Raw genomic sequence first — 10,901 nt, forward strand, 5'->3', positions numbered from 1 at the left:
CGCTGGGCGGGCGCAGAGTGTGCTGCCGGCCGCCCGGCCCCGATTGCCGGGTGAAGAAAGAGGGCAACGGGCCTCTGCCGGAACCCCGCCAGGACCTGAGGGTCAGGAAACTTCGAAAAGACCTGAGACGGCGGGCGCTTGGCTCCTAAACAGCCCCGAGCCGCACGGCACAGGCCAGAGACCAGAGGCGGCCGCCCGGCTCCAAGATGGCGCCCGCGGCAGCTGCCAGGTGCCAAGATGGCGGAGCGGGGCCGCGCCCACGCTCCCGGGCTCTCCTCCTGCAAGGAGCGCGACTCGCGTCGTTGTGCGCTGGTTGCCCTTCGGCCTGGGTCGTGGGGCCGCTGCCCGCCGCGCACCATGCGGCTCCTTGGCTGGTGGCAGGTACTGCTGTGGGTGCTGGGGCCTCCCGCCCGCGGCCAGGAGGGTGAGTGCGGGCTGGGGCCGTGGGCGGCGGCGCGGGCGGCTGTGCGTGAAATGACCGGCGAGGTGGCTGTCTACCCGGGCGACGCTCTTTTACCTGCGCGAAGGCCCGCACTGCGCGCCTCGCCTCTTCCTGGCGCCCCCTAGAGCGCCTCTCCCCGGGTTATCCCGACCTCCTTTCCCCGGTGGTCCCCGCTCGCGGTCCGGGGTAGGGGGCGGCGGGGCGGGATGCCCGGGCCATGTTCAGGCCCCTGAGCAGGTGACTCAGTCGGGAGGAATCGTGTATTAGCGCTTACTGAGGTGTACCCCCATGTGCTGAGCACTTTATTATTAATGATAATTATCATAACGTATAGCCGACCTCTATGGTGCCCTTATTAGGAGCCAGGAACTGTGCATAGTGCTTTCTAGCATTATCTTATTTAGCCCTCCCACCGATCCTATGAGATAGATTCCGTGAATATCCGTGTTTTACAGATGAAGATGCTGAGCTCAGAGAGGCTGAGTAATCTGCCTACGTTTGCGATTCTGGTAATTGGCAGAGCCTGTATCTCTAACTGCAAAGCCCACGCTTTACTTTGCACCCTGCTGGACTACTTTCGTAAGAAGGTCACTCTTGCTCAGGTGCCTGTGAAGGACAGATGAGAAAAACACAGCAGACTCCCAGGGTAACTTGCTGCTTGCCAGAGCATGCTCTCAGGGTCCCTCCGTGGGGAAGGCAGCCACCTGGAGGCATGGCTGGGCCCAGGAGTGGAGGCCTTATTCCCATTGCTTCTTCGCCCCACTCCGCAGAGCCCTATTAAAGTCCAGACCCTTTGGCCTTTCTTGTCGTTCAAAACTTAGCAGGAATACAAAGATCTTTCCTTTCCCTCCCGTGTCCTGGAAAGAGGCAGGGCAGCCGGCTTGCTGAGTAATGAAAAGTAATGAAAACACTCATTATGTGCCAGGCAGTGTGCTTAGTGCTTTTTGAGCATCATCTTATTTAACCTTTAAATGCTTATGAAATGTATGTTGTTATTGTCCCCATTTGATAGATAAGTAAACTGAGACTCAGCATTCCCTAAGTCTTTTACCAAGGTCCAACAGCAGAAGTTGAGAAGCTACAATTCAAGCCTCTGTCTGCCTGACCTCACAGTCAAACCTCTATACTACACTTCTCTGTCGCTACACTTAACCACCAGCCTCAGAGAGGGGACAGCATGTGCTGGATATCTTCTGTTTGTCTCTCAGATCATTCTTCAGCCTTCTCCACCTTGCTCTGTGCCCTGAGTAGCTGTCCTGTATGGAATAAACAACTGGCTCTTCTGTCTTCTGGCTTCTGTTGTGTTGGCATGAAGGGAGAGTGAGGTCAGGGTATTGATTCTCTCAGCTCCCTACCTTGGGGATATCGCAGGTTGGCTGTGTCCCTCCACTGAAAGTTAGAGCTTCCAGAAGGCTGTCCTCTCTGCTTCAAGGTTTCTGCCTCTGGACTCTTAAGGTCTATGAGTGGTAACTGGCTCCCCCTCTGCTGTTATTGACCCTGGGATTCCTTACCATTGCTTTTGGTTTCTCTACACCCAGTTCACATGTTGGAGGTACCTTTATTAAGTTCTCCTCCAATTGTCCAAGTTGCATGTGCTGTTTCCTGGCAGAACCCTGGCTGATTCGGCAGTCAGTGTGAGCCTACCTGGCAGGGAGGGTCACATCATACAGACCTGAGGATAACACCAGCCATGGGGTGGGTCACTGGTCATCATGGCCAGGCCATGAATGGGGTGAGGACTGAGGAAGCTTCACCAGCTGGTTCTTTTTGGGGGTGGCTGAAAATCCAAGGCTTTTTTTCTGCAGAGGATACCACTGGCAAATTAGCAACTGGAGGTTGCAGTGCTGTCCAGGTGTCAAGGAACGGGTGCCAACCCCGGACTTTAACACCCCACACCTGTCTTCACTAGACAGTCAACTAGCAGATTCTGACTGAGCACCTGTCATATGTCATATGCTCTGTTAGGCACTCTGGGTGCAATGGAGAGCAAGCAAAGAAATACGCCCACCCTCCTGTCTGATGGGGAAGGCAGGCATTAAATGACCACAAATAATTAAGTAAATTTTCCACAAGAGTGGAAAATGCTTCAAGGAGAGCCCCAGGGCATTATGGAATGCTGTAATGGGAGACCCTTCTGGTGTGAGGGTCTAGGAGGGTGAAGTTCACCTTACAGAGGTGAAGTTTAGGGTGAGATCTGAAGGATGTGTCAGATTAGCCAGAAGAAGAGAGGGAGTGGAGGTAGGGCTCCTGGCAGAGAAACAGCCCTCAGGACAGTTCTGAGGTAGGGGGAGGAGGGTGTGAGTGATCAGGGACCAGAAATGTCTAGTGGCACCTGTTGGGATTATGGACAGAGGCCTTATCACCTCGGGCCTGGTAGTCATGCTACAGAGCATGGATTCATTCACAGGGTAGGGGGAAGCCATTGAAAGGGTTTTAGCAGGGGAGTGACATGATCACATTTGCCTTTGACTTTCAGTTTCACTTGGATGCTGTGAGAAGAAGGGTTTGGAGAGTGGGTAGAGGGCCAACCAGGAAGACCATTTTGGTGGTTGCAGCAGTTGTCCAAGTGAGAGATGACTGTGGCCTGGGGTGAGGGGTGTGAGTGGGTTGGGAGAAGTGGATGGATCCAGAGTGTATTTAGCAGAGGAATTAATAGGACCTAGTTGTGGTTCCCGTCCATCTCTTTGAATTGTAAACATCAGTCATAACCATTATCATCATCATCATCATCACCATCACTGTAGCCATTTATGGAGTGCTTACCATGTGCCAGGGGCCATATACGTCTTTTCTCATTTAATCTGCATGGGAGCCCTATGAATGTCTGCATTTCAGTGGTATTTTCTCCATTTGTTAGATGCACACACTGAAAATTTCCTATGGAAAGTACGGGTTGCTGCCCCTCTAACCCCCAGCTGTTTTTGGTCCTCCCCAGTTGGCTCCCCTGCCACAGAAGCCATTATGAAAAAAAACCTGTGGCTGGTAGAGAGTCTTTTGAGAACAATTGGAAGGGTATGAAGGAGCTGACCCAGGCTAGGGCTCCTTGGCAGAGTTGGAGTGGTGCCCTCGCCCCTGTTCTCCAAACATATTCCTTGCTGCCAATAGTGCAATAATTTCCACTTTATGCATGGCTCAAACTATAATCAGATTATTGACATTGAGAAGCAATCTCTTTTAAAAGGAGCATTACCATGGGAGGGTTCAATGGTTCTCACACGGTAGGTCATTTCTTAGAGTGGAATAATTCAATATTTCCTGTCTTCCCAATGCTTAAATGAAAAAAATGGTACCTGAGGGTGTGAGAATTTTTTTGTTGTTCTTAATTTGTCCTCTCTACTTAAATATCTTCACAGGAGGGAAAAACAATACTCCTGACTCAAAATTCTAGCTCTCTGCATCACTCAGACTTCCTTTTGATTTTCTGTAAGGGACATCTATCCAGTTTTACATGAAGGTGATCAGAAGAACCAGATTCTATTTTGTGCCCTGATTTTTTTCTCTTGAGATTCTTTTAGGATATTGGCATTCTCCATTTACTTTAGAGGACCTAGAATGTTGATTAGGTTCAGAGAGAGAAGATCTCTGCAGAGCTGGTGCATTTGGGAGTAGAGTTGGTTCCCAAATCTGGCACCCTTTGTTCTTCTCCAGACTTTTAGCCTCTCTGGCTTCATTTCCTGCTCTGTCTTAAAGACGATCTAGTAAACATGTTTGTTTGTTTTTACTTATGATTATACAAGCAGTACATGTTTATCAACCAAAGGCTACAGAAAGACTGCCATCCGCACGCCATTGACAGAGCTCCTTGCCCAGGCACCCAGCCCCTTCTCTAGGTCATAGGCAAAGAAGTGCTTGACCCTCTTCTGTCAAGGACCTACCTTGCTTCTCAAGCCCTGTACTCTGCCCTCTCTAACCTGTACTGTCACCTCTCCCTGCTTACTCACTTTCCCATGAGCTTTATATATCCTTAAATTTCTCCTGTGTCCTAAAAACCAAAAAGAAAATTTCCCTTAGCCCCCTGCCTGCCCATAACAACTACCGGGTCTTTCTTTTCCCCTTCAGAGCTAGACTTTCAGAAAGAATTGTATATACTTATTTATGTAGTTACCATTTCTGGTGCTATTCATTCTTTTGTGTGAGTCCACATTTCCAACTGGTATCATTTTTCTATTGCCTGAAGAAGTTCATTTCAGATTCTTGTCATGTAGGTCTGCTGGTTATGAATTGTTTCAGCTTTTGTATGTCTGAAAACATATTTATTTTGCCTTTGTTTTTGAAAGATATTTTTGCTGGGTATAGAATTCTAGGTTTATAGTTTTTTTCCTTTCAGTCCTTTAAAGATGCTGCCCTTCTTGCTTGCATTGTTTCCAATGAGAAATCTGCTGTCATCCTTATCTTTGTTCGTCTGTACATAGCGTGTCTTTTTTCTCCAGCTGCTTTTAAGATTTTTTCTTTGTCACTGGTGTTGATCAGTTAGATTATGGTGTATCTTGGTGTACTTTGTTGAGCTTCTTGGATCTATGGATTTATAGTTTTGATCAGGTTTGTAAAGTTTTCGGTTATTGTTTCTTCAATTACTTTTTCTGCTTTCCCCCATTTACTTCTCTCTTTGGGGTACTCCAATTATCTGTACATGAGACCACTTGAAATTGTCCCACAGCTCACTGTCACTCTTAATTTGGGGGTGGATTCGTTTTTTCATTGTGTGTTTCATTTTGTATGTGTTCTATTGTTATGCCTTAAGTTAACTACTCTTTTCTTCTGTAATGTCTAATCTGCTATGAATCCCATCCAGTGCAGTTTTCATCTCAGACCTTGTAATTTTCATTGCTAGAAGTATAATTTGGGTCTTTAAAAAAATTATTATTGAGATATAATTGATATATAACATTATAGTAGTTTCAGTTGTACAACATAATCATTTGATATATATTTTGCAGTTGTACAACATAATCATTCGATATATATATATATTGTAAAATGATCACCACAATAAGTCTGGTTAAAATCCACCATCACACACAGTTATAAAATTTTTTTCTTTGGATGAGACTTTTTTTTTTTTTTTTTTTTTTTTTTGCGGTACGCGGGCCTTTCACCACTGTGGCCTCTCCCGCTGCGGAGCACAGGCTCCAGACGTGCACGCTCAGCGGCCATGGCTCATGGGCCCAGCCGCTCCGCGGCATGTGGGATCCTCCCAGACCGGCGCACGAACCCGTGTCCCCTGCATCAGCAGGCAGATTCTCAACCACTGCGCCACCAGGGTAGCCCCTGGGCGAGACCTTTTAAGACTACCTCTTAGTAGTCTCTTAGCACTCTCTTACTACTCTCTTAGCAACTTTCAAATATACAATATAGTATAATTAACTATAGTTACCATGCTGTGCATTATATCCCCATGACTTACTTATTTTATAACTGGAAGTTTGTACTTTTTGACCATCTTCACCCATTTTGCCCACCCCCTACCCACCACCTCTGTCAACCACCAAACTGTTTTCTGTATGAGCTTGTGGTTTTTTTTGTTGTTGTTTGTTTGTTTTTAGATTCCACATTTAAGGGAGATAATACAGTATTTGTCTTTCTCTGAGTTATTTCACTTAGCATAATGCCCTCAAGGTCTGTCCGTGTTGTCGTAAATGGCAAGATTTCCTGTTTTTAAATGGCTGAATAATATTCTTTTTATATATATATATATATATATATACATATATATACACATATACATATATATGTACACACACAAATATATGTATATATATCTCACATTTTCTTTATCTATGCATCCATCAATTGCTTCCATGTCTTGGCTTTTGTAAATAATGCTGCAGTGAACATGGGGGTGCATGTACCTTTTCAAGTGAGTGTTTTCATTTTCTTTGGATAAATGCCCAGAAGTGGAATTGCTGGATCATATGGTAGTTCTATTTTTTATTTTTTGAGGAACTTCCATACTGTTTTCCTTAGTGGCTGCACCAATTTACATTCTCACTGATAGTGCACAAGGGTTCCCCTTTGTCTGCATGCATACCAACATTTGTCATTTCTTGTCTTTTTGATAATAGCCATTCTAACATGTGTGAGGTGATATCTCATTGTGGTTTTGATTTGCATTTTGATTTGGGTCTTTTTTTATATCTTATGTTCTCTATATCTACTTAACTTTTAAAACATGTGTAATGCAGTTATTGCTGTTTTGATAGCCTCATCTAATAATTCTGACATCTGTGCAAGTTCTGGGTCAGGTTTGGTTGATTATTCTCCTTATGGATAATGAGGAGAATTTCCCTGCTTCTTTGCATGCCTGGTAATCTTTGATTGGATGGCAGAAGTAAATTTTACCTTGTTGAGTGCTAGATATTTTAGTATTACTATAAATATTCTTGAGCTTTGTTCTTGGATACAGTTAAGTTACTTGAACACAGTTTGATTCTCACTTTTAAGGTTTGCTAGATGAAAGCAGTATTTACTTTAGGGTTAATTGGGCCCCACTGCTGAGGCAAGTCCCTTTCTCGTACTCTCCCCAGTGCCCTGTGACTTAGGAGGTTTCCCAGGCTAGTGGGTGGGGACAGGTACTATTTCCAGCTTTCTGTGGCTGTTGGGTACTGTTACATCTAATCCCTTTGAGTGGTTCTTTCCCTGGCTTGGGGTAGTTCACTTACAGGCATATGCTGACCAGTATACTCAAGGCGGGGCCCCCTCCACAGATCTCCAGAGTCCTCTTTCTGCAGCTCTCCCATCTCCAGTATTCTGTCCTGCAAACTGTAGCTTCTTGGTCTTTCTGGACCCTCAGTTCCATCACAACTCGAGAAGTTAGCTGGGCCCTCCCTGAGACAGGGCAGGAACTCTCTCGGGCAGTAAGCTAGAGCATTTGTAGGGCTCTTCTCATTTGCTTCCTGTTCACTGTCCTTCGTTGTCTCATTGCTAGTCTCCTGAAACTGTTGTTTCACATATTTGGCTGTTTTTTGGGTTGTTTCAGGAGGGAGAGTAAATCTGGTTCCTGTTATTCCACTTAGCCTGAAGCAAATTCCCAGAGAGTGTTTTTGAATTGCTGAATGAATCTGCAAACATCTGTGGAGATATTCTTTGAGACGTTATACAAATGTGCATACCTTAGGAAGTTCCTAAATCCCTCCCCAGCTTTGAAGCCAGTTGGTCATTCACACTCTGCTAGACACGCTGTTTGCATGCAGAGCTCATTATACAGCTGGTGGCTCCCCAGCCATATGGTGGGCTTGTCTGAGTGCAACTGGGCTCATTCGTTTCCCCTGGTCAGTGCCTGGCTCGGAGTCTGGCGGTTGTCGTTGAGGTCATGAGAGGTGGAGGGCAGGAGTCATTGTACAGAGGTGAGTGGAGCTTGCTGGATGGATGCATGAGACTGCCCAGGACTCTCCCCTTACCTGAACCTTTGGCCCAAGCCGCATCTAGTGGCTCCAAAGTGAGAGGAAAATCCTCCTCCTCTTCTCCCTGCTGCTGCCCCTGCTCTGCTTGGTGCACCTTTAGCTCTCCTGAGGGCAGTAGCCCAAGGGCAGCAGGCAGGAGAGCAGAGGCCAGCTGTAGAGGCCACCCTGGGTAGGAGCTGGCTCTAGTAGCATTCTTCGGGCAGTGTGGCCCAGCAGCCCTCCCAGGTATCATGTGGGGAGGGTAAGGCCCGCTCTGGAGTAGCAGTCAGAAGACTTCGCTCTTAGACCTGGCTCTGCTGCTTACTGGCTGTGTGCCATTGGGCATTACACTGAACCTCTCTGTACCTCATCTATTAAGTCGGGATGATAACCATTGTGCTGCCCATCTCACAGAGCTGTTATAATGGGTGCAAAGATGCTTTGCCATGGTAGAATCTTCCATAAAGCCATCATTATTTTCTTGGATAGTCTCATCAAAGAAACTAAATTGTTAAAGTGTTTGTATTATATTTTCCTAATTGGATGTCTGCAGTGGAATGTTTTTGCTTGTAATCAGCATGGCAAACAGCAGGTTTTGCATGAAGCTATGTGTTTGTCCACTTCTTGGCATTCATTAATCTAGTATCTCCTTGTGATCTTCTTCATGACCTGGAGAATGATGGGTGGCTCTGTGATAGTTTAAAATGAAGGTAACTTTTTACTGTGGAGGGGAAAATTTCATACTTGAGAACTGTAATTCTTTGGGATTCATTTATTTTGAAGTTAGATGTGACTGTGAACATAGTGGCATGTTTTAGTTGCAGAGAAAAGAGGTCACTTATGGTCAGAGGAGCAGCCTGCTTACCCATTCCAGGTGGGGGCTGGGTACATGAGTGAGGAGGTGCCTTCCCGTGACCCAGTGGGCCAGGACCTGTCTGCAGAAGAGGCCGAGGCAGTGCTGGGGCTGGACGCTGATGGTGAACACATGGTAATGTTGTCTGTGATTCCTGGGGAAGCCGAGGACAAACTGAGCCCAGAGCCCAGCGGCGGCACCTGCGGGGCTGGAGGGGAGGAGGACTCAAGGTGCAACCCCCGGGAGAGCCTCTTCTCTCTGGACAGCGCTGGAGCCAGCTTCCCGGAGAGAGAAGAGGAGTACTACGCAGAGCCCGAAGTGGTGGAATCTGACCCACCCCCGACAGAGGACGCCAACACCACCGAAAGTCTGAAATCCCCGAAGGTGAACTGCGAGGAGAGAAATGTGACGGGATTAGAAAATTTCACTCTGAAAATTTTAAATATGTCACAGGTAAGACAAAAGTATTTAGTGCTTTTCTCCTTTTCCGCACATTGATTTTACGATTTAATACTCTATCAACTTTCAAATGACGAGTCATAATCTTTATCATATTGTAAGTGGGATAGCATTTAATGGCTGCATCAGTGAAAATTCACCTGGCTTTCTGTGACGTTTGTAGAAAAAGGAGGAGATATAACTAGTGTCAAATATGCTTTTTAGGAGGCCTAAACCTAGTCAGCCTTGGGTTAATCTCACCACCAAGTCTCATGATAAAAATCCCAGTGGACAGATAGGTGCTTGGTATCAGAATCATAGCATTCTTCTTCTGAATGAGGTATTTGTTATGGAGGCATAAAAATAAAATATCTGAATTACTAAAATTGTAATTTAGCATTGTTTAGACTAGTCATGTCCCTGAGAAGTATGTTTTATACAATATATATATATATATATATCTTTTTTTTTTTAACATCTTTACTGGAGTATAATTGCTTTACAATGTTGTGTTAGTTTCTGCTGTATAACAAAGTGAATCAGCTATACATATATATATATCCCCATATCCCCTCCCTCGTGTGTCTCTCTCCCACCCTCCTTATCCCACCCCTCTAGATGATCACAAAGCACCGAGCTGATCTCTCTGTGCTATGTGGCTGCTTCCCACTAGCTGTGTATTATACATTTGGTAGTGTATATATGTCAGTGCTATTCTCACTTCGTCCCAGCTTATCCTTCCCCCTCCCATGTCCTCAAGTCCATTCTCTACATCTGTGTCTTTATTCCTGTCCTGCCCCTAGGTTCTTCAGAACCATTTTTTTTTTTTTTAGATTTGTTTTTCTCTTTCTGACTTACTTCACTCTGTATGACAGACTCTAGGTCCTTCCACCTCATTACAAATAACTCAATTTCGTTTCTTTTTATGGCTGAGTAATATTGCATTGTATATATGTGCCACATCTTCTTTATCCATTCATCTGTCAATGGACACTTAGGTTGCGAAGTATGTTTTTTTTTTTAATTTATTTTTATTTTTTATACAGCAGGTTCTTATTAGTCATCAATTTTATACACATCAGTGTATACATGTCAATCCCAATCGCCCAATTCATCACACCACCACCACCACCCCGCCTCCACTTTCCTCCCTTGGTGTCCATGCATTTGTTCTCTACATCTGTGTGTCAGTTTCTGCCCTGCAAACCGGTTCATCTGTACCATTTATCTAGGTTCCACATATATGCGTTAATATAAGATATTTGTTTTTCTTTTTGTGACTCACTTCACTCTGTATGACAGTCTCTAGATCCATTCACGTCTCAACAAATGACCCAATTTCAGTCCTTTTTATGGCTGAGTAATATTCCATTGTATATATGTACCACATCTTCCTTATCCATTCGTCGGTCGATGGGCATTTAGGTTGCTTCCATGACCTGGCTATTGTAAATAGTGCTGCAATGAACATTGGGGTGCATGTGACTTTTTGAATTATGGTTTTCTCTGGGTATATGCCCAGTAGTGGGATTGCTGGGTCATATGGTAATTCTATTTTTAGTTTTTTAAGGAACGTCCGTACTGTTCTCTTTTACGTTCCCACCAACAGTGCAGGAGGGTCCCCTTTTCTCCACACCCTCTCCAGCATTTGTTGTTTGTAGATTTTCTGATGATGCCCATTCTAACCGGTGTGAGGTGATACCTCACTGTAGTTTTGATTTGCATTTCTCTAATAATTAGTGATGTTGAGCAGCGTTTCATGTGCTTCTTGGCCATCTGTATGTCTTCT

The 10,901-nt window shown here is 45.3% G+C and overlaps 1 protein-coding gene across 8 annotated transcripts in view; it reads left to right on the forward strand.

Annotated features, from left to right (window-relative positions):
- Nucleotides 1–222: 222 nt before the first annotated feature.
- Nucleotides 223–10,901, forward strand: part of TXNDC15 (thioredoxin domain containing 15) — a 21,928-nt gene continuing 11,249 nt past the window's right edge. Inside the window, exons 1-4 of one of the 8 annotated variants that reach the window (XM_028493256.2) lie at nt 341–424; nt 898–951; nt 7,716–7,785; nt 8,640–9,127. In XM_028493256.2, the coding sequence (XP_028349057.1) occupies nt 898–951; nt 7,716–7,785; nt 8,640–9,127 (612 nt within the window). In that variant the 5' untranslated portion in view covers nt 341–424. The other 7 variants (XM_028493258.2, XM_028493257.2, XM_028493255.2 and 4 more) reach the window with 7 other exon arrangements.

The sequence above is a fragment of the Physeter macrocephalus genome, chromosome 8, assembly GCF_002837175.3.
Source record: "Physeter macrocephalus isolate SW-GA chromosome 8, ASM283717v5, whole genome shotgun sequence".
NCBI classification, from domain to species: Eukaryota; Metazoa; Chordata; class Mammalia; order Artiodactyla; family Physeteridae; genus Physeter; species Physeter macrocephalus.